Below are 25,131 nucleotides of genomic sequence, written 5' to 3' on the forward strand. Positions count from 1 at the left end.
AATCCGATCGAACCATATTTTATTCATTATAAGCGGAATTTCGTTTCACAACAGATTGAAACACATCCCTAAAAAAATTGTTTTGTATCTAATCCATGACCTGAATATATACCAGAAGAAGAAAATGTCTATTTTGTATTATTGAGTTGTGTCTCAAGACTGTATCATTGTCATACGTTACACTGGAGTGAAATATAACATCTTATCCTGTAATTTGATTGTTTAACTTGACTGGTCATAGAGAGACAATCTTGTTTGAGGAAATTACCTACCGACTGCATTTCAGACTCCTTTCACTGATTTGGGTAACATTAGGTCCTCTTTGGTTTGTTTAACCCTTCAAAGTTTGTATATGTTTCCTATTTTAAAGAGTTTGGTCTCGAGTATCACCAAACACACATTTATTTTCGAAAAGCAAATCTGGTGCAGTAAAATTAGTATTGTTAATGTAATATTGTCATTTCAGTGGTATATTTACCATTGTCGTAAAGCGCGAGTGTTGATAGCCATAAAACCAGGTTCAACCTATCATTTTTTTCTTGAAATGTCCTGTACCTAGAAATATGGCAGCTTTTATCTAATAGTTCGTTACTATTTACGTTGGATTTTATTTTTGTTGTTCGTTGTTTCCTCTTATATTAGATGTGTTTCCCTCGGTTTTAGATCGTACCCGGATTTGTGTTCTCTCAATCGATTTATGATTTTTGAATAGCGGTGTACTACTGTTGCCTTTATTTATAAAAATGGTTTATGTTAATTTTAGGGTGGAATGAAAGCAGTGTTAATCACAGACTCATTTCAAGTTATTATAATGTTTACCGGTCTGATAGCAATTCTGATAAAGGGAAGCATAGAAGTTGGTGGGTTTGGTGAAGCATGGCAACTTGCTTACGACAGCGGAAGAGTTTATTTTGATGAGTAGGTATCAAGATATTCAAGCATTATAATATATACCATTTTTTCTTTTTCTCCGCATATCGATCACGAAAATACAGGCAGCGACTCTGACACAAATAAGGATAAGATACTAGGCTGTCATTATAACATTCAAGCACACAACTAATTAAAAAAACATTTTGTTTTTTAATGAAAATTAAACATTTTATGAAGTGCTCCATCATAGCCGGTGTGGCATTTTTGTATAGTTGTATAAAGTGAAACTGATAATGACATTTTGTTGATACGCACTTCAAATATGCAAATGTTTGAAATAAAAATGAAATCTGAATTTCACTCATCGATATTAACATTAGGTGATTTTTAAAATAAAATTGTTGTTAATTAAATAACTTTGAGTTTATTGTTTTTCTTCATAATGAATGCTGAAAAATAAATATCAACTGCCAGGTATAAAAAAAGCTTTTTACCCTGACACGTTTCTGACCTATTTTTTCTGTTGATATTATTAAAGCTGTTATCAATCCCATTTGTGTTTTATTTTCCCTTGAATTTTAAATTTAACCTGCTATCTTTATTCAACATTAATATAATGGGTTTTTTAAATTCTGCAATTTGAAAACAAAGATAATACTATTAAATTTCATATTTTTTTGTCTCTATGAGTTACAGTTTATTTCATGTTTCTCTTTTGTTTTATAGTTTCAGTCCAGATCCTGCTGTTCGACACAGTGTTTGGTCACTAGTAATAGGCGGAGCATTTACTTGGGTTGCTATCTATGGAGTAAATCAAGCTCAAGTACAAAGATGTTGCACAGTCCCCACATTAAAGCAAGCTCAGATGTAAGTTTGAACAGTGATAAGTGTTGATGAACAGGGTGGATGATGCATGCAGTAGACGCTTACCCTTTTGACGACCTGATCGCGCTCGATTCAACATAAGTAAACTAATGTCGTCTTTATTTACACACGCTTAATGTGTGAAAAACTGTTTCACCCTGATAAATCATTGAAATCACTGAAATTTAGATAAAATACTGATTGATTATTGGTTGCTTAACGTCCAGTGTCAGATAATGTATGTTTTTTTGCCACTGGATGTTAAGCAACCAACAATCAATCAATCAGCTTACTGCATCTGCCGATAAAGAAATTCCATTTGAGGTACCTTTTAAAATTACCTAGGTATTTGAAGGTTATATAGCTCATCCATATAACTAGAAGGACAAGCCTACGAATTTTCACAAGTCATATGTAATATGTAGTAGATTTATATAATGTTTTCTTTTGTTTAATGTCTCTATGGCAATATTGTTGTAATACCAATAAATGTGTTATTGGTATGGTATTGTTGACTATGGTTCATTCATGTTCTATCAGATGAATGTGGTCGAATTATTGTGGAGCGTTGTCTCATTGGCAATCATACTACATCTTTTTTTACATCCAGTTTTAAGTTTTATCTATATGCTTTTGTTGTTTGGTTGGTAAAAGTTGTCTATACATTGGTTTGCAGAGTAATGTGGTTGATCTTCCATGGACTTGGTATTATCACATACTCGTGTTGTAAGACAAGAACTGTTGTTCATCATGTATATTTTGCAGGTCAATGTGATTGAACTTCTCATGGCTATGTTTTGTCATCATCTTGTATTGTCTGGTTGGTACAATAGTCTATAGATTGTTTTAAAGCAAAGCAATCTGTCATGGTATGTTTATTGTAGTCTTGTGATGTCGGATTGGTATAATTGTGTAATTGCCTATGATTTTTAGGAGCAACTTAACCTTTAACCTTCTACGGCTATGTTTTATCAAGATCTTGTGTTTTCGGGCGGATATTTACTATTTTAGTCTTTTTTATTATTTTGTTTTTCTGTTCAACCTGGTGGAACTGTTTAGGACTATTTTATATCATATACACGTGTTGTTTAATTGTTTTTGTTGTATCAAATACGGATTTTTTGTGTTATTTAAATTTGCTGTTACAAAATATTAGAAATTATTATAAATTAAGGAATGTATCTCCCTCATGCATAGCTCTGATTCCTTTCACGAATTTGACTATACTTTTTGGACCTTTTGGATTATAGCTCTTCATCTTTTATATAAGCTTTGGATTTCAAATATTTTGGCCACGAGCATCACTGAAGAGACATATTTTGTCGAAATGCGCATCTGGTGCAACAAAATTGGTACCGTTGATTTTATTATGTGTTTCGCAGATCATTTTTATTGAATTTTTGATGACTATAATTCATTCTACACACTTGTTATCTGTTTGGTTTGGTTGTGTATGTTTTTGAAGCATTGTGAATAAACATCCAAGGACTGTGCTTTAGGGTTTACTGTAAATTCATTATCATTCCTTAGATACCACTCATCCTTAATTTTACGGGTACAAGTGAACCACGAAATTAAATAAATGACAAATTTTATATAGTCTTGTACGCAGATTTCAACAAAATAACGAAATGAAATAGCCACGAACATGTAAGTTTTCGTTAATCCACGAAAATTGGTACCCACGAAAAAAAAGGAATCCACAAAACTTAGTTCTTGTGTTTTCTGATTGGTTTTTTTACTATGGTTCGTGTTTTAGAGCATTGTGATTAAACTTCACAGGACAATGCTTTATCAAATACTTAGTACTTGTGTTTTCTGATTGGTACTGTTTATGATTGTTAGTATTTTACTTGTAGCATTTTAATAAAAGTTCACGTGATTATTTTTTTTTTAATATACTTGTGATGTCTGATGCGTATTATTGATTTTGCATGATTTTTGTTTTTCAGAGCACTGTGGTTGAATTTCCCAGGACTATGTTTTATTTTATATTTGTGCTGTTTGATTGGTATGGTTGTCTTTGGTTTGTACAGTCACTGTGATCCGTTTTTATATAAATCAATAAAAACTTCGGATCAGGTAAGAAATCGATTATCTATTAAATTATTAGCCTGGTACCTTTGATAACTATTTACACCACTGGGTCAATGCCACTGCTGGTGGAAGTTTCATCCCCGAGGGTATCATCAGTCCAAAAGTTCGATGATTACATGAATATCAATTATCTGGTCAATTTTATAAATTTTATGTCTACAAACGTATGAATTTTTCGAAAGACAATTTCTAAGACACTAGTTCGAATGCTCTCTTTAAATAATGAGATACAAAATTATGAAAACAAATATATTCCTACAGAGTCTGGATTACTTCATTATTTTTCAGCTTTTACCGTTATTTGTAATGGACGTTCTTGGTAGTCTACCAGGATTTCCAGGATTATTTGTGGCCTCTCTCTTCAGCGGAGCATTGAGGTATAATTTTTGATAATATTTGATAATAACCGCAAGTGGAAACCGAGTTACTAATTCGTTAAATTAATACAGAGAGGCTTTCAGATCAAATCGATCAATGACGAACCTTTAACCTAAAGAAATGATAACCCAGTGACTTACTAAAGACATCTTCTTATCACGAAAATGTGTCTTTGTTGTATACGTACTGATTTTGTGTAATGGATAGACACCCCACATCCTATTTTGCTATGGTATGTCAGAAGATTTAATTATATAGCCCAACGGAATAATCTAAAAAGATTTTAAAATTATGAATTTTGAAATAGTATGTTAGCCCAACGAAATAAACTAAAAACTATTTTGAAACTTGCTTAAATGTTTTTTTTTAAGATGATGACCGTAAGTAAAAATGCCCTTTTACAAATTTGTTCCATCCGAAACTTTGAAGCAGAGCGCAAGATTTTCTACTCGATAAAGATTTTTGATCCTTTAAGTTCTAACTGTGCTATGTATACCAAAAGGCGGTGAGTTTCCCAGTTAAAGAAATCTCTAAATGCGTTTGTATTTAAATCTTTCTTTTACATTTCAGCACTGTATCTTCTGGTTTGAACTCTCTGTCAGCAGTGGTATTACAAGATGTCGTCAAAAGTTATTTTGTTCCAGATTTGTCAGAGGAAAAAGCAACGCTGGTTTCTAAAATCCTAGGTATTTTTATATTATCTTTCTCATGTGCAGTGGCAAAGTAAATATAATAGGATATATAAATATTGTTTTGATACTTTGTTGCTCGAGTCTAAAATATTAGAGATATAATTTTCGCAGCGACAATGTCATGGTAATCTTGATAAATTGATAACTGTCTAAAATGACAATGTATGATTTAAAATATATAGAGTTCCATGCAAATATGTACTTGAATTCACATCGAATATTTGGTCAAGATTTATTTGTTCATTGTCACTAAACTGTAATATAAATTTAAACTTTAAAGCATGATCACAATGCAAAATGTGTGATAAATTGGATTACATTGACACATAATATTATGCATGGTACATGTGAAAAAAAATACACATTTACAAATTTAAAAAATCGACTTTCCATTGTCTCGAACGAACAGAATTATGGTATTGGGGTTATCTAAGATTAAGAGAACAACTGTTTCACGATTAAAGATTATTATTGATCTGTTTCTTAACACCTTCGTTCGTTACCTTGAAATGTCTATGTTTAATCGATTTACGAGATTAACATCGATAAAATAATGTAACCTGATTTTACATATGCTTTGCATGGGGTGTTTGTCTTGTAAACACGTGTACTTGATTTGAAATCTAGTGAATGTTTTGAGTGTCCTTGCGTATTCCTCTGCTATTTGAATTTCTAATTAGTCTACAAAGGGTCTATGAATTTTACGTTTTATACATTATTTGTCTTTCTAGGGACTAATTCGGTGGTGCTTACAAGACAGTAAATCAGTATAATAAAGCAGAATATCTTCTTTGCAAAACACATGTTTTTATTTTTCTAAAACATTTCGATGCCAATTTCTAAAACAAAACAAATATAATGACATTCCAATTAAATTTAGACCGTACAAATTATGAAGTAATTGCCAAATTCAAAACAACATTATAACAGACACGAGTGACATGCATATAACATTCCAAACATACCTTTTTCTGTTTGTTGGAGCAAACATTGTTTTTTTATGTAAGTGTATCTGATTGTGTTAATTTATTGTTCGTTTTAGTCTTTATTTTCGGTATTATCTGTTTGGGATTGACGTATGTAGCATCGCTGTTAGGTGGAGTTTTACAGGTAAGAAAATTAGTCATTAATATAATTAGTTATCAAAGGTACCAGGCTTATAATTTGATACGCCAGACGGGCGTTTTGTCTTTATAAGACTCAGCAGTGACGTCAGGTCAAAATAGTTAGAAAGCCAAACAAGTACAAAGTTGACCAAGAATTCCAATAAGTTGTGCCAATATAACTGTTGTAGTAGTTTGGAAAATACATGAGTTACTTTTTTACAAATACGTTATATGATTCAAACCTGATAGTTTGCGTAAAAGCTTTTCAAGCAGCTTTGTCTGATTTTGTTTGAGACAGTGTTAAATTTACGTCTTATTAGAATTACAATGATTGTTTTAAGATATATGTAATAAATGTTTGATAAATATGCTATTAAAGTTTCAAGGACTAACAGAGGTGAAAACAATCACGTGTTTTTGGTTTGAGTTCTATACTCAGGAACGAGGAGAGTTAACATATGTTACTACATGGTTTCATAACCAATTTAGCTTAAGGGGACACTAGCTACGAGATATATATATAAACAATGATTTGTGTTGTTCAAACATTAATGAAAGTGAAATGGTGAAATGACATTCGCTTTTAGCAGCCATTTTGGTTTTTTGTAAAAATAGCCAAGAAACAGTGATGATGAATTAGTCACATTTTTTTGTACCTATAACATGAATCCAAACAGGCATAGAAAATCCAATTACACGAGGTTGCTGTCTATTAATTTTCATGTTTATGTTTATATTGTGTTATGTCGTCAGTTTTTGGAGGTCATCTCGATAGTTAGTTAAATGTCGTCTAGACTAAAATACAGACTAAATGCTGATATATATTATCTAATAGATGCATTGTTAATTGTTTATTTCAGACTTTTAGTAATTTGCATATATGTTATAAATCAATTAAGGGAATTTGAGTCATACCGGTGAACATGACTTTGAAAACTAATGTCCATTTAAGGAAGAAGAAAACCTGTTTAAAAAATCATTAAAAGTAAATGATCTAAGTTTTCAATCATTCAATTATTGTTTTGATTATCAAAGGTTAACTATACGTAGTTTATAACGGAATATTTTAAAGCAAAGGATGCGTAAATGGCGAAAAATATGTTCCTTAAAAAAAATTTATTTTAGGGACTTTCCGTTTTGAATTTTCTTCGAAGTATTTTTGTGATTTGACACTTATCTTATATTTTATATGACTAAATTTGCCATATATCCACTCGTTTGAATCTGTTAAAACATTTTCTAATGTTAATTTCTCATTTCAAATTTATTGGAAATAAACTAAGCATTTTACATGAAAGAAAAGAATCATTTTATATATATTTATGTTGTAGGCTGCACTGTCTCTGTTTGGAATGATTGGTGGTCCATTACTAGGACTCTTTATTCTTGGAATGATGTTTCCGTGGTCAAACAAGTGGGTAAGTGAAAGAAAGAGTACATGCTAAAAGTAAGGGTCGATGTTTAGCTTGGGGACGAAGTTCTTCCAACTGAAATTACCTAGTTGATGGTCAAATAAGTGGGTATGGGTAAGTAAAAGTAAAAATAAACGGTAAAAGTAAGGGTAGATGGTAAGCTTGTGGACGAAGTTCTAACAGCAGCAATGACCAAGTTTGAGTTTTGTAATCATATGCACCGCACCGTATGCCAATGTTATTACATAAATGATAATTGCTTTGCATCAAGAAAAAGTTTTCATGTGATTTGCACTCCATCATTATCATCAGACTACTGGTTATCACAATATTATAAAACTCAAGGATTATGAACTTTCAGTTATTGTTTTTATCAAATGTGCAAGCAAATACAAGTATGTTTCCAGTAAGAAAGTTGCAGCGTTACATAAGTATCTGCAGGTTGCAGTCTTGTAATTGACTGCTCCTTAGGCTTACATACGAAACAGCTGATCTTTGAAAATAAAAAAATAAAAAATGTTACATAGAAATTTTTTTTCATGTTCATATCGTGTATGTACTAATGTGAAATTGTGAATTAATGGAAAAAAACGTGGGTCATGCCACGACAAATAATAAGTTACGTAATCCTGAAGTCAAAACATTTTTTTTTCTACTTTCTGTTTTCTGTTTTTACTAGGCCGCACCACTCCCAGTAAACATGATATCCTTCCACTTCCTGGATTGATATTCCCATAAAGATGCAAGATTTTTTTTAAATCTATATATATGTTTCAATTCAGCACAAACCTATAATCAAACGGAAAAATATGAGTCCCGAAAAAAAATTCAGAAAAAAATGGACTATTTTGTTTCCCTACATGTTTTGACATGCACCGGACACTGGAGTTGTGATACAAGACTGGTACCTCAAGATATTTATTTTTCAGTAAGATCTATAATTTCATTCAAAAAGTCAGAATTATTCAGGTATTCAAGGTATTGATAAAACAACATGACTTTGGTGCAATATTCTTTATTATGATAACGATCAACTGTTTTGGAATTGCTTGATCACACTCGGTGACTTTACTGTATTTATATTTTATAATAACGGAAAAAAGGAGAAAGGGGACTTCTTTATTTGTACAGAAAAACACATTTGGTCACATGGCACAATAGAAAATATGCATGTTCTCAATCTTTTTCGTTGTTCATGTTTGTGTATACTGATAAGACATTTTGTTGAGCAGAGCATTTTATGTGATTTTAAAAGAAGTAAAATGTCTGATTATTGTACAAATGATTGACAGGGAGCTTATACAGGATTATTCAGTGGACTTGTGTTTATGTTTTGGATTGGTGTTGGTGCTCAGATACATAAACCAAATATACCAAAAGCTCCAGTGTATACCACAGACTGCATTTGGAACATTACTAATAACGCATCGACAACTGCTATGCCTACGACAACTGCTATGTTTAATGCATCGATAGCTGCTGCAGATGACAGGTGATTTTATATATTATATATTTAATTTATGGTGTATACTCTGTCACTTTGTTGTCATAAATTTGTTCGACGGAAATCTAAATTTTAAAAAAGCATCAAAGTCAAAAAGATTTTGTTTCATACATTTGTATAAAAAATATAAGAATAGGATACTGGCAATTAACCTACTAAAACCACTATTTAATTCAAGTGTTCATGGAAGGCTTGTAGTTCCTGGTTTAGTATCGGCAGATGTATGTATGTTACTTGGATTTATCGGTAAAAAGGCATGAATGAGAAAATAAGGCAGGTATTATGAAATATAGTATACGAAAAAACATGTATATATATATGATCATATAAGTGTCTCCATCTACTCTTACGCTTTTGTGGATTCGAGCGTCACTGACGAGTCTTTTTTGGACGACACGCGCGTCTGGCGTGAATACAAAATTCAATCCTGGTATCTATGATTAGTTTATTTACCACTGGGTCGATGCCACTGCTAGTGGAGTTCTGATTACCCGAGGGTTTCACCAGCCCAGAAGTCAGCACTTCTGTTTACAAAACTTTTTAATGTTTGAAATACTGGGGCTTTAGTGCTTCATGAATAGATTACCTTAGCTGTTAAGACTTTTGTGAGTTTTGCTCCTCACCTTCGTACTTTATTTGGCCTTTTTGCCTTTTTTGGATTCGTGCGTCACAGATGAGTCTTTTGTGAACTAATAGCGCGTCTGGCGTTAAAACAAAATTCTATCCTGGTATCTATGATGAGTTTCTTTATATTTATCACCCGTGATAATTCAATCTGAACAAATACAAATAAAAGTAATATTATAGATTAGACGATCATACTGGTATCTTAAGATCTAAGATCATCTAAGACCGCGAAAACGTGTAGATAGGGAGTTTAGATACATACATGACTTATCAGTCAATCGTGTTTGTAAATGATGACCGTGAAACTTATGTAGCGTTTTCTGTATTCTTCCTCGTTACCCTTTTAAGGTCGTATATGTATAAGGAGCACTCCCCTATTAATGAAGTCCGTTTAGAGGAAACTATAAGCGTAACGTATTACAACATTTAAAAAACAACACGTTTAATAATTTATTGCGTTCGATGCGCTTTCAGGATTTTCCTTCATCAGGAACGCTCAAAGCCAAACATTTGTTATCCGAAGATAGATAAGTACCGAAAATATGTCAAAAATACCTAAAATAAATAGCCAAATTCATATAAAGTGAACTTTTCCTGAGGGAGTTGAAACCTTAGTTTTATAATAATTTCAAAATTTATAAACGGACAATTTTAGTAAAGTTGGTTAAATCATGTCAGTACCGAAGCACTGACTACTGAGCTGATGATACTCGGGGACTGATAGTCCACCAGCAGAAGTATCGACCCAGTGATGTAAAAAAAAAAACACGTTCAATAATTTATTGCGTTCGACGCACTTTTCTGGATTTACCTTCATCAGGAACGCTCAAAGCCTAACATGTGTAATCCGAAGAAAGATAAGTACTGAAAATCGCTGAAGAGCTATATGTCAAAAATACCTAAAATAAATAGCCAAATTCATCTATAGTCCACTTTGCCTATGGGAGTTAAAACCTTAGTTTAACTCAGTTAAAATGAAATATTTAGACGGTGGAACAAATGATATGTGACGGCTGAGAAATTTGAAGAATACAATGCGACCGTTGGAATCATCCCGTTTCAAATAGATTCTAGTGTGAAGTCGTCCATGTGTGTCAATATCGAGCATTGTAGACACATAATTCTGAAAGGTTTTGCCAAAACACAATTAAGGTATTCTATTCCCGGGATAGAAAGTTCTACAAAGTTTAATTTGACAACATCTATGACAATTCCTGTCAACACAAAATCTCTGACTGCTATCAAAGATATGTAAGCATTTATTGAAATGTATGTTTTGAGCGAAAGAACACCATCAATATATCTGAATGTGACATAAAAGAACTTTGCTGATGTTTGTCTTTCTTTTATGTCTTTGGGAAAGTTTTGTATGAAATCTGAATCATGTAAGTTTAAAAATAAATCCGTCAGCAGTGGTGGTCAAATCGTTCTCATTGGAATACACTCTGCTACAATTATCAACAAACATAATTCAACAAATGTTGTCAATAAGAAATTCCATCATCTTCGGTGTATTTATATTTGGGGAATCCGTACATTTCTTTATGGAATGACATTTGTTCTGACCTAAACCAAGAAATTTGCATCTTCCAAGTTTTTAAGAAAACAAGTTCTGTTTTATCAGACGATATAGTCGATCTTTTAATTAAGCATGGTAAGATTACAGTTAAAGTGAAATGTAGGCTAAAATCCAATAATAAGCCATGCATTGTCGTTATTACAACAATACGGTTACGTTTATCTATTTATTACAGTGATCCACTGCAGCGACTCTACGATTTATCCTACATGTGGTACAGTGCAACAGCTGTGTTAACTGTGTGTTGCGTTGGGTTGATCGTCAGTTTTATAACAGGTATGTCAGACTTTTACGATGCATCATTCATGTGGTACAGTGCAACAGCTGTGTTAACTGTGTGTTGCGTTGGTTTGATCGTCAGTTTTATAACGGGTATGTCAGACTCTACGATTTATCATACATGTGGTACAGTGCAACAGCCGTGTTAACTGTATGTGGGGTTGGTTTGATCGTCAGCTTTATAACAGGTATATAAGTCTTTATATCTTCTAATACAGATTGTATTTTGTCATTTCATATAAACTTCAAACACGGAAGACAAATAGGGGACATGGTGCACTTAGGTATAAACCCTGTATGCTCGATATTTTGATCATACCGAAATATAGTATGCTCAATCGAGGAAACATCAATTAAGAAGTACTTATGCTTCTGAAATACCTTCATTTTAATTTTGTTTTGGTGAGGTTTGCATGAAATTGTCCTTCTCAATTTTAAGATGTAAGCAAGCCTTTTTCTTTATTTACATGAGACAATTATTCGTTTATTATGTTTAATTGCCTCCTTGGTAGTTCTTCTTTTTCACTCTCGTCGTATCTATGGTTTTCATTTATACTTATTTCCAAAAAGGAAATTTTTCCCCAATAATAGTTAATTGGTTTTAAATAAGAAGTTGTTATGGACAAATGCTTAAACATAGTTTGTTGCGACATACATTGTTGTTCGTTTTTGTTGCACCTTTGTGTTCTGTTATTTCGTTGTTTTCCACTTATAATTGATGTGTTTCTTCGGTTTTTGTTTGTGACCCGGATTTGTTTTCTCTCAATCGATTTAAGACTTTGAAACAGATGTATACTACTGTTGCGTTTATTGAATCATGGTTGAATTATAATATGACGATATGAAGACAAACTTAATCTTTCTGCAAAATGAGTGTGTTCTTTTTATGCAACACCATCAGGCAATTTCGTATATAGCGGAATTAATACGGAAAAAAAATAGGAACCCTCCTGTCTTTTTTTATATTGCGTATTAACTAAAACATACATACATTTGTTTTTTGTTATAATGGTTTTGAATTTTATATTTAAACAGGTCCCACAAGAGCTGCGGATCTAGACCCTAAACTAATATGTCCATTGTTCGATATTTTATTTCCGTATCTACCAGAGAAAATAAAGAAGCCAATGCGTTTCGGTGTAAACCACAAAGGGGTATGTTTATTTTATGACCTAAATGTAGAATTGCACATTCTTATTTTACAAATGATATAAAATGCTGGAAAAAGTATAAACTATGAATAACTATAAATTAAATTTATATCAACAATCAAGTTTATATAGTTAAATTGCATTTCGTTTTTTTTCATGAATGTAAAGGTTTTTTACTTTTTTTTAACATTTGAATAAACCGTTCTATTTACGCACAGAAATAGTGGACGTTTATAACTGGGAGTTCCTAGTTTAATTTTATTGTAATGAGAAAAAGAAAATAAAGAAAACAGGTACTCTTTACATATTAAATGAAATACATTTATTAACTTCTGGCAGTTTTAAGTGCAGTAGAAGGTTTACCCATAACAGAAAAATAATGTTGCCGCAGATAAAACTTCAAACGTTTGTATTAGGTTCAAAAATGACCGAAATACATCAGTTATCAACATGTGCATGTTGAATATTACAAGCCTTATAATCTGTTGTCTGAAATCACTTAGGATTTATAAATTTATTCTTTGACAGGCTCGTCATATTCCTGCATCTGATTCCGAGGCTCCACTTAAGAAGAGTTCAACAAATAAATTAGACACCTTAAGTAGTACCGACTCTCTTAATAAGTCAAATGGAGATCTGAACACGTTTGATAAGTCAAACGGAGAAATCAATTGTACATTTGAAGATGAAGATGATAAACCAAAAACAAATGGTGCTAGTAACATACCACCATCATACGATGAAGTTTTAGAAAGTGAAACAATACCTTCAGGGGTAATCAATGATGCAGAGCACATGACTAAGCTCTGAAAACTTTGTTATTCTTAAATGTAAAAATATTTTTCACTATGTATATTGAATTGCACATTTTCGTTTTTTTTAAATATGAATTTTTTTTAATATCTACATATATATTTTGACGCTATGCAAACAACTATCACGAACTTATCTATTATGTGTTCCTGTACACACCTTGAAAAGACGATTTCCGTATGTATACGTCTTATTGGTTACCCCTATTTTACTTTGGATTATTCCAATTTAAAGAGGTACAAAAATATTAAAGTAAAATGAAATAGGGTACATTGACAATCTTTAACTGCTTTATTCATTATCGTCCGCTTTAAGAATATGCATATGACATCCATGAAATTACGGGCTTGTTTTGATCATTATGTAGTTTCTCAACTTTATCAAAACATGTAGTAATTATTTTGAATAATTAGTGTTTTCATCCAAATCAATTACATTATTACGTTTGAAGTTATCTCAATTGTTTTACTTTTTGACAATTTTTAATCAATTTTCTGTATATTTCTGTAACATTAATTTATGAGTTGCATTTAGGTAAATTGTCGGTCGATGTTGTTAACATATTCAGTGATTGCGGAACAGTAAATAATATCAAATTAACGCAATAGTTGTTTACCGATGGTTAAAAACTGGCAAAGATATTTTAACGTACGTGGAAAAAAATATTCAAAACCAAAAATTGCACACCGCATAGCTTATGCCATTTTATATAAGTCTAAATGGCATGCACGCTTACATTGTAACAATAATAATCAACTCTTAATTCACACAAGCCCTGATAAAATGAAGGGACAGGTGAAGGAAGTCAACTTAGGAGCGCCGTGATTGGATGTAAGGGTACAATATATTTTTTTATTTACCTATGAATAACAGCAGTGTTTATATTTACAATATAAATTTTAAAACCTATTGAAATATTTTCTAGAGAATTATTCGAAAAGGCTTTCAAAATTTCATAAATTTGGTGCAAAATGACGGTGGGCATTGATAACATAAACAAGCTCCGTTGGAAATTGGTCATGATACTATTTGGCTTCAATTTTTAAAATAGAGTAATAAAGTACTAACACCACACATAACTGTTTTATCCAGGTTTTTATTATAAAAAGTTGTAAAATTAGAAAATGTTAGTATTGTCGCCTATGGCAGAATAAATAGTACCGTTTTCCCTGAAACATAATGCAAGACATATAAAATTAAAACAAACTAACCAATTTGTATAGCTTCCGTAGTTGCTTGTTAAGTCTCAAGACAGTGATACTGAAATCCATTGACTTATTTAGTAGCCGTTGTGAACAGACAAACAAACTGACGGATCGTTCGTTGCTAGTTCTAGTACTTGCATATGGCTAATATATATCTATCCGGTGATTCTTGAATAGTATTTATCATATGCTTGATATAAAAGGTTGTTGCTTAAAGGAAGACTGAATGGTGAATAAAGACATATATATTTTTAATTTGAAGTCACATTTTTGAAACACCATCGCGACTCTGTTTTCTGTTTGGAATATCATGGCATAGATTCGTGCAGATATGTTCTGTTAGTCGAGGCCTAAGTCTTACTCTCTATCTCTTCCAGTTACTTTTCATACAGTTTCAACTAGACACTAGAAGTAAGCTTTTTATAGAATACTATCACTGATGTCAATAGTATTATGACTATTGTTTTGAATCTCTTCCTACGACATGATATGTACTGTTCCCATAGTTTCGACTGTTATCAAATTCTTCTGAGCTGGTTATTGTTTACATCTTTCTTTGTTTCTAATAACCCATCTTCTCTTTTTCAAACTTTTAATGTATGTTTACTTTCACCGGGTGGAAATCTCAGCTGTATGATTATATTATGTGACAAATTTGTAAATGTATTAAATTGCAATTGTTGATGAATCAAAATTGTTTTTTTACTTTCTTCCCGTGTTTTTTTTTTTTTTTTTAAATCAAAACACGTATTTAACAGTCCATAACTTAGAAATACAGGATAGGATAGAAAGACATAAGCAACAGTCTCGTGAAATATCATAGAAATATAATTTTAAAAAATCTCGATTACTGATGTTTCTTCTATTTCCTTATATAATGAGTGTTTACGATGAATTTGAAAGCTGAAACTAAACAGAAAGGCCAAGACAACCTCTACCATTAACGTCAAATATAGCTTCATAAGAAAGGGTTTACAGTCAGTAATTTCCAACGATTGGAGATCTATTTTATTTAAGATAACTTTGCACTTTCCACTAAAATAGTACACAACGTTATTTAGGTGCCAGCTGAGGATCACCTCCGGTGCGATATTTTCTGAGGGGCAGAAAGGTTATTTTTTATATGTTGCACTTACCAACAAGGCGTTCCGACTAGATTGATGTGATCCTGCCAGCAAGGAATCCCCTCTAGCATGATTATGTCTGCGTTGTGATATTTAAACCAGCGAGGCGTTCATTCTAACCTGCAGATAATTTTTCTGTGTATAAGCTACCAGCGAGGCCTCCCCATTAGTATGCTCATTGCTTATTGAATTAAATGCTGTTCTTTGTTTTTTAGTATTAGTATAACTTTGTGGTTGCATACTCTCTATACATTTCCTTATTTTGTTGTTAAGATATTTATTCAGCTGTGAGCAGTTCCCATTTCTATCTTAATTATATGCCTAATTCTTCGAGTCCGGTAGCAATTCCTGTATTATGTTGCTATTGTTGATGAATAAACACATTTATTTTACTTTCTTTCGGTCGTTTTTTTTTTAATCAACACACGTATTTAACAGCAACATGATAGACTAATATACTGTACAATAATAGAAACAAACTTTCAGTTACATACAAAATATACAAGCAAATATACTGGTTTACTGTATCATAGCAATCGTTCATGTGCTTTTGATTTGAAGTTACCTTAATCGCACCGATGCCTAGACAAAGGTTTAGACAGCCATAATATTGTAGCAGATAAAACGCAGGCTTTTTTCTCAAGACTTTGAATTGTTTCCCATTTTTATACGCCCGTCAAAATTTTGACGGGACGTTTTATGGTATACAAATGTCCGGTGTCCGAACGTCTGTCTGTACGGCGTAAACATGTCACACTGTAACTTGAGAACGACTTATTCAAATTTCATGAAACTTAATATAGTTGTTTCTTATGATGGTCAAATGATCTGTATACTTTTTGGTGAAAATAAGATTTAACTTTTTGAGTTACGGCACTTTGTAACTAAAACAGGGGTGTTTTTTTTCACATGTCGCACCGTATCTCAAAAACGATTCTTGATTATTGCTTAAAACTTTACACATTTCTTAGTTATATTAATCTTAATATCTGTATACTTTTTGGTGATGATTCAAAATTTCATTTTTGAGTTATTGAGTATTTTGTAGAATAGGGGGGAGTTTTTTTTTACATGTCGCGCTGTATCTCAAAAATAATTTATGATTATTGCTTAAAACTTTACACACTTATTTGTTCTATTAATCTTAAGATCTGTATACTTTTTGTTGATGATTCACAATTTCATTTTTGAGTTATTGAGTATTTTGTAAAAAAAGGGGGAGGGGTTTTTACATGTCGTGCCGTATCTCATAAACAATTTATGATTATTGCTTAAAACTTTACACACTTCTTTGTTATATTAATCTAAAGATCTGTATGCTTTTTGGTGATGACTCAAAATTTTATTTTTGAGTTATTGAGTATTTTGTAAAAAAGGGATGCTTTTTTTACATGTCGCGCCGTCTCTCAAAAACAATTTATGATTATTGCTTGAAACTTTACACACTTCTTTGTTATATTAATCTAAAGATCTGTATACTTTTTGGTTTGATGCAAAACATTTTTTTATTGATATTTAATTTTTTGTAAAAAAAACAGGGTGGGGTGGGGGGAGGGGGTGTTTCTCATGTCCCGCCGTGTCTCAAAAACAATAAATGGTTATTGCTTAAAATTTTCTCAGAAACTATTTATGATTATTGCATAAAACTTCCACGCAAGACGTCGGGCGTATCATGCGCTCATATCGCAGCTGTTTATTTCATAACTTGGCTATTTTGGAGGTTACCATGGGATGGTGTTTTTTTAATATTTGATGTTATACGGTGATATATTATTGCTTATATCTACGCCATTGTGACTTTAGTGGATTGTTGTATTATTACATATGACACGAAAGAACCTGACATGAGATGAGAATGTGAACGTTAATTGTAATCATTTTGAAACCTGAATCCGCTACAATATTCAATTTTCCTATTATCACAATAGATAAAACGGTCATGCTTACTTAAAATCACGATAAGGTAGTGGAAAATTGTATGGTTCAATAAGTACTAATAATCTGTAAAATATATATGTCTGTTACGATGAGTTTAACTGTTTTGAAAATTTTCCAGGCAAAAACTGCGTCTATTCATTTTTACTAGGATAAAAAAAATAGATCATGGTAAAACATTTATGTTATACTAGAATTGATTAAAACACCATTGTTTCGTAAATAGATCATGGTGAAACATTTATGTTATACTAGAATTGATTAAAACACCATTGTTTCGTAAATAGATCATGACAAAAAGGCGCTTTAATTTATACCAGTAAGGAAACAGAGGTGTTATGATATTGCCATTATTGTATTTATTTATGTTGGCCTGATTTGTGTTGTGTGGCTTGATAGTTATTTACAGAATAATCTTAGAACTGTGCAGTTTAGAAATCTCTGGAACAATTACAGAATGAATAGAACTTTCCAGAATGATCCTAATAAAAGATGGGTTATATAAACTTCTACATTTTACTAGAAACTTGTGTTGTAACTTTCTAGGATGTTCCATTATAGACTGTTCTAGAATCTTCCATGACAACTATATATATACAGACACTAAAGTTAAACGATCACTCTTGGACTTGGACTTAGACATCGATAGACATTAGCATTCACAGCATTTGGATTGACATTTTTACTCTGCAAACAACATCATACTGGATTGTGACCGTAATATTCAGATTGGATTCCAAAAGATATCCGGATACAGATAAAGAGAAAAGATTGGACTCATATTTTGACAGTTAAGTTGACAGTAATATTTGTGTAATACTTCTTGTAAACTTTTGTATAATAAATATTGTTAAATTTTATTATTGATTTGTGTCTTTTGTTGGATACAATTCAAAGGTAATTTCTGGCCGTAACAGAACAAAAATACATAGTATATACAAAGTGTTTTAATAAGCTCTAGATAAAGCATCTGCTATTACATTATCTTTACCCTTAATATGTTTTACAATTACATCATATTCCTGTAACAATAAACTCCACCTAGTCAACCTCTGATTCTTGTTTCTCATTTTATGTATGAAGGTGAGAGGATTATGATCAGTACAAACAAGAATAGGATATACAGTGGGATTCAAATATACATCAAAATGTTGAAGTGCTGACAACATTGCAAAACACTCTTTTTCAATAGTTGAATAATTTTTCTGATGTTTATCTAATTTCTTGGAAAAATAGGATATAGGTTTCTCAACATTATCATCTGTCTCTTTGTATAAAACAGCTCCAATTCCTACATCGCTTGCATCAACGGCAAGTTTAAATTGTTTTTCAAAGTCTGGAGTAATCAGAACCGGACTATTAATTAAAAGTGATTTGCTATTTTCAATAGCTTTTTGGCAATTTTCACTCCAAATAAATTTAGAATCTTTTCGTAAAAGATGAGTCAGTGGTTGAACCACAGTAGCGAAATTTGAACAAAATTTTCTGTAAAATCCAATCATGCCTAAATATCTCATAAGTTGTTTTCTATTTGTAGGAGGAGGAAATTTGGAAATAGCTTCCACTTTAGCCAAAATAGGTTTCACTTGACCTTGGCCAACTGTATGCCCTAAATAATCAACAGTAGCCTGACACAATTCACTTTTACCAAGATTAACAGTCAAATTTGATTGTGAAAATCTATCAAAAGTATCATACAAATGTGTTAAATGCTGTTCCCAGCTATCACTACATACAATTAGATCATCAATATAAGCATAACAACAGTTTAAATCTTTTAAAACATTATTGATCATTCTTTGAAATGTAGCTGGTGCACTTTTCATGCCAAACGGCATTACAGTATATTGAAATAAGCCATCTGGTGTAACAAAAGCTGATATTTCACGAGCTCTCTGTGTCAGTGGAACTTGCCAATAACCTTTCAACAAATCAAATTTGCTCACAAATTTTGCTTGACCAATGTTGTCAATACAATCGTCTATCCTTGGAATCGGATAGGAATCAGATTTTGAGACTGAATTTACTTTTCTGAAATCAGTCACGAAACGAAAGATTTTATCTGGTTTTGGCACAAGGAGACAAGGAGAGCTCCATTCACTGTTACTCGGCTCAATAATATCATTGTCAAGCATATATTTAATTTCTTTTCTCATAGCTTCAAGTTTGAGTGGATTAAGCCGATAAGGATGTTGCTTAATTGGAGAAGCATCTCCTACATCAACATCATGACAAACAGCAGTGGTTTTGTTTGGCACATCTGGAAAAAGATTTTTAAAAGAAAATACCAGTTTTTATTTCTGCTCTACGATCAAAAGACAGCTGTGCAAGTTTTGAGTCTAAATTTGACAGAATTTCTGAATTTTTCAATCTAACCGTCTCTTCCATAGTTTTAGAACTAAAAGGTGGTTCAATTGCATCTGGTTTGTCATGATTGTTCTCAAATTTAACCATGCCTAAAGTGGCAACTGGTTTACTCTCACATTCATTAGTACGCTCAAAGTATGGTTTTAACATATTAATATGACAAACTCTACTTTGTTTGCGCCGACCTGGAGTTTTTACAATATAATTCAAATCATTGATTTTACTCTCTATTGTATAAGGACCACAATATTTAGCCTGTAAAGGATGTCCAGGAACTGGCAAAAATACAAGTACCCTATCACCAGGCTCAAAAACTCTGTTCCTGGCATCTTTATCATACCATATTTTCATCTTGTTCTGCACATTTTTTAAGTTTTGCTGAGCAATTTGACAAGCAGTATACAATTTTTCTTTAAATCTAGATACATAATCTAAAAGATTCAGGTCAGTATGTTCAGTTAGCCATTTTTCCTTAATCAATTTTAACGGTCCCCTTACAGTATGGCCAAATACCAATTCAAAGGAACTAAATCCAATGGATTCTTGAACAGCCTCTCGAACTGCAAAAAGTAGAAAGTGAACTCCATCATCCCAGTCTCTGTCAAATTGAAGACAAAAAGTTCTAATCATGTTCTTCAATGTTTGATGAAAACGTTCTAAGGCACCTTGAGATTCCGGATGGTACGCACTTGATCTATACTGAGCAATCCCTAACTGGTACATGACTTGCTGAAATAGACCTGACATGAAATTTGATCCCTGGTCGGATTGTATAGACTTAGGAAGTCCTACTAACGTGAAAAATTTGATAAGAGCTTTGACAATAGTAGGTGTCTTGATATTTCTAAGCGGAATAGCCTCAGGAAAGCGTGTGGATGTACATATGATTGTCAATAAATACGCATTTCCAGTTTTGGTAAAGGTCCAACGCAGTCAATTAGAACTCTGCTAAAAGGTTCGTCAAAGGCTGGAATAGGCAGAAGTGGTGCTGGTGGTATTTTCTGGTTAGGCTTACCAACAACCTGGCATATATGGCATGATTTGCAGTATTCTGCGACATCATTTCGAAGTCTGGGCCAGTAGAAATGCTGCAAGATCTTAAGGCAAGTCTTCCTTATACCTAAGTGTCCAGCCAAGGGGGTGTCATGGGCAAGACCAATAATTTCTTGCCTATAAACTTTAGGCACCACCACTTGGTATACCACTCTCCATTCCTCCTCTGGGGTAGCATCAGGAGGCCTCCACTTCCTCATTAAAATGCCGTCCTGATGGTAATAGCATTCGGCCACTTTGTCTGCTTCCTCCTGTGGTTGAGCCCGCTGGTTGGGCTGAAGAACCTCAGGGTCTTTATGTTGTTCTTCGAATAAATTCTTTCTGTCTAATGAATGGCTGTTTACGTTTGGCCATGGCATAATAACATTCTTGTTAACACTAGGTGGTCTTATTATGGCCTTTTCTGAGCTACCAGGACCTTCAATGTCGGCTAGGAAAGTGTCAGAAAGGTCCATGTAATCAAACTGGTTTTCTTGCAAATCCTCATCTTGTTGTTTTCTAGCCATCGCTCTAGTGACAACACAAGCTGGATAGAATTCAGCATCATCTTCAGATGATTTAACATCCACCACCGGTTCACTGGTAACAATTGGTTCTGCAACCACTTTGTTCCTAGCTAGATCATTTCCTAGCAATAATGTAACACCCTCAACAGGGAGGTTAGGACGAACACCCACAATAACTGGTCCAGTTATCAAATCTGACTTCAGATAAATACGATGGAGAGGAACATCTATACAACCTAACTCTACACCTTGTAACAAAATGGAGGCACCAACAGAAGTCTTCTCGGACAAAGGCAACACACCTTCTAACAATAAAGACTGAGAAGCTCCAGCGTCCCGTAAAATCTTAATAGGCTGAAGAGTGGTATCATCAACAATAGAAACAAACCCATCAGACATAAAGGGTTTATATTCCTCCATGTAATCACAAAAACTGGACTCAAAAGCCTGACTCGCAGGACATTCCAACGTACTGGTAATATAAGGTGTCGTACAAGCACTGGACTTCGGCTTATTATCTCGTTCATTCTTCTTCTGGAGTCTAAAACAATCAGCCATCAGGTGGCCATTTTTCTTACAATAAGCACAAATCAGTGACTTCTTCTCAAAAGTATCAAATTTTGGACTAGACATATTATAACTGGACTGACTCTTATTCTGTGCAACAGGCTTACTATCAGTACGATCAGTGCTTTGATTTTTGTAATTTCCACTTGAAATATTAACATTTTGACCCTTGAAACTTCTTTTATGTGAAAGGGTATAATTATCTGAAATTACAGCTGCGTCATGTATTGTCCCAACAGTTTTGTCGTCTAATGTGTTTTCAAGTCTAAATGAACACATTGTTTGAACTCTTCTAATAACATCAATTGTCTTAGGTTATCAAAATTGTTATCTGTTTTCTTTGAAGTAAGCCATTTATCAAATATATCTTCTTTTTCCCGAGCAAATTCCACATAGGTTTGTGAATCAAACTTTTTATAAGATCTAAATTTCTGTCTATATGATTCTGGTACTAGCTCATAAGCTTTCAAAACTTCCTGTTTTACCGTGTCATAATCGGAACTTTTTTCTGATGGAAGTGCGGAGTATATTTCAGCGGCCTTAACCTCAAAAACACTTTGTAGCATTGTAGTCCAATATGGCTTTGGCCAATTCAAATTATGAGCAAATTTCTCAAACTGTGGAAAATATTTATCGACTGTTTTTTTCACAAAATCTGGGAACCAAACGTCTATTTTTCGCTGCATCAAAATATTCTGATTTCGGCTGGACTTTAGTGTTGCTTTTTTCCTTGACCATTTCAATTTTCATTTTCTCCATCTCTAGCCTTTCTCTCATTTTAAGTTCTTTTAATTTTAACTCATATTCTTTTATTTTCTCCCTCTCCTTCATTTCCAGTTCTTTTAATTTAAATTCATCTTCTTTTTCCTTTTTATCCATTTCCAATCTTTCCTTCATTTCAAGTTCTTTTACTTTTATTTCCTCCATCTCCTTCATTTTCAGTTCTTTTAATTTAAGTTCATGTTCTAATTCAAGCTGTTTTAATTTAAAGGCGTCAACATTTTCGACCTTAAGTTCAAGAGCCTCTTCACCTAAAATTTCTGCGTCAACTAATTTGTCTATAACCATTTTTTTTATATTTTGTTTTCTCATAGATACTTTAAAATCTAATTTCAGATGTTTAGCAAGCAACACTAATTCCTCTTTCTTTAAATTATCAAACCCCTCCAGGTCTGGCGTTTTCAAAAATTTACCGGCATCAAATGCCATTTTTTAGAATTTTGTTGGCTAGTTATAATTAAAATACTGAATACATTTTGAATAAGATATTTTCGTAATCCCGGACGACCCCCAATTTCTGTTACGGCGAGAAATCGCCTTTAAATTGTAGCCAACAAAAGACACAAATCAATAATAAAATTTAACAATATTTATTATACAAAAGTTTACAAGAAGTATTACACAAATATTACTGTCAACTTAACTGTCAAAATATGAGTCCAATCTTTTATCTTTATCTGTATCCGGATATCTTTTGGAATCCTATCTGAATATTACGGTCACAATCCAGTATGATGTTGTTTGCAGAATAAAAATGTCAATCCAAATGCTGTGAATGCTAATGTCTATCGATGTCTAAGTCCAAGTCCAAGAGTGATCGTTTAAATTTAGTGTCTGTATATATATAGTTGTCATGGAAGATTCTAGAACAGTCTATAATGGAACATCCTAGAAAGTTACAACGGAAGTTTCTAGTAAAATGTAGAAGTTTATATAACTCATCTTTTATTAGGATCATTCTGGAAAGTTCCAATCATTATGTAATTGTTCCAGAGATTTCTAAACTGCACAATTCTAAAATTATTCTGTAAACAACTATCAGGCCACACAATACAAATCAGGCCAACATAAATAAATACAATAATCACAATATCATAACAATATAAAAAAAAGAGGTATTTAAACTAATAAGTCGATCATGAAATTAACGGTACGCCATGGCAAAAAAAAACAACGAAAAATAGGATGAATGATTGATAAACAGTATACATAACACAGCATAGAAAAATAAGGCTTAGCAGCATGAACACCAAAATATCGAGGCTGTATTCTTGCAGTGTACACACACTCAGTCCATAACTTGGAAATACAGGATAGGATAGATAGACATAAGCAACAGTCTCGTGAAATATCATAGAAATATAATTCAAAAAAATCTCGATTACTGATGTTTCTTCTATTTCCTTATATAATGTTTGAGTGTTTACGATGAATTTGAAAGCTGAAACTAAACAGAAAGGCCAAGACAACCTCTACCATTAACGTCAAATAGCTTTATCAGAAAGGGTTAACAGTCAGTAATTTCCGACAATTGGAAATCTATTTTATTTTAGATAACTATGCACTTTTCACTGAAATAGTACACAACTTCATTAAGGGGCCAGCTGAGGATCACCTCCGGTGCGATATTTTCTTGCTGCATTGAACTTGGACTTCTTATGTTGTCTGCTGTTTGGTCGGGTTGTTGTCTCTTTGACATATTCTCCATTTCCATTCTCAATTTTCTGGTCTGTCTCAATTTTCTGGTCTGTCGTTTATAAAGTTTCTTTCACTAGGATTATGAAACAAGTAAATAAAACCGAATAAGTTGAGAGCTATTTTTTTTCATAGATTTCCTAATAGTTTATAGTCATAATTAACTAGCTTTAGTCGTATAAAAATATTTTCAAAAATCCTTTTTTCTTCGTTACCTTTTAATTGTTATAAATTTATTAAATTCTGTCTTCCAAATTTTATCCTTCAGCGAATCAAAATGAACTTCGTTCGTTTGATGTGTTTGAGCTTTTGATTTTGATATTGGGATCTTCCGTTTTAAATTTTCCTCGGGATTTAGTATTTGTCTTATTTTACTTTTTGCTAGAGGTATTGTGAGGTGAATGTCAAGCTTAAAACTCTTACTAGTATTTCACAATTACGTGATGCAAATCCATGCATCGCTTTACCGCTGAAAGTCTAGATCAGTGTATCCGGCCGGTTATTTGAAACTTTCAATTAAAAAC

The 25,131-nt window shown here is 32.6% G+C and overlaps 1 protein-coding gene across 1 annotated transcript in view; it reads left to right on the forward strand.

Annotated features, from left to right (window-relative positions):
* Nucleotides 1-15,290, forward strand: part of LOC139487515 (sodium-coupled monocarboxylate transporter 1-like) — a 36,275-nt gene extending 20,985 nt beyond the window's left edge. Inside the window, exons 5-15 of the mRNA XM_071272373.1 lie at nucleotides 764-918; nucleotides 1,600-1,740; nucleotides 3,690-3,819; nucleotides 4,123-4,211; nucleotides 4,783-4,898; nucleotides 5,947-6,014; nucleotides 7,342-7,428; nucleotides 8,715-8,914; nucleotides 11,308-11,408; nucleotides 12,447-12,565; nucleotides 13,091-15,290. Coding sequence (XP_071128474.1) covers nucleotides 764-918; nucleotides 1,600-1,740; nucleotides 3,690-3,819; nucleotides 4,123-4,211; nucleotides 4,783-4,898; nucleotides 5,947-6,014; nucleotides 7,342-7,428; nucleotides 8,715-8,914; nucleotides 11,308-11,408; nucleotides 12,447-12,565; nucleotides 13,091-13,372 — 1,488 coding nt within the window. The 3' untranslated portion in view covers nucleotides 13,373-15,290. The remainder of the gene's footprint in view (nucleotides 1-763; nucleotides 919-1,599; nucleotides 1,741-3,689; nucleotides 3,820-4,122; nucleotides 4,212-4,782; nucleotides 4,899-5,946; nucleotides 6,015-7,341; nucleotides 7,429-8,714; nucleotides 8,915-11,307; nucleotides 11,409-12,446; nucleotides 12,566-13,090) is intronic.
* Nucleotides 15,291-25,131: the final 9,841 nt, after the last annotated feature.

This window comes from Mytilus edulis, chromosome 9 (assembly GCF_963676685.1).
Source record: "Mytilus edulis chromosome 9, xbMytEdul2.2, whole genome shotgun sequence".
NCBI classification, from domain to species: Eukaryota; Metazoa; Mollusca; class Bivalvia; order Mytilida; family Mytilidae; genus Mytilus; species Mytilus edulis.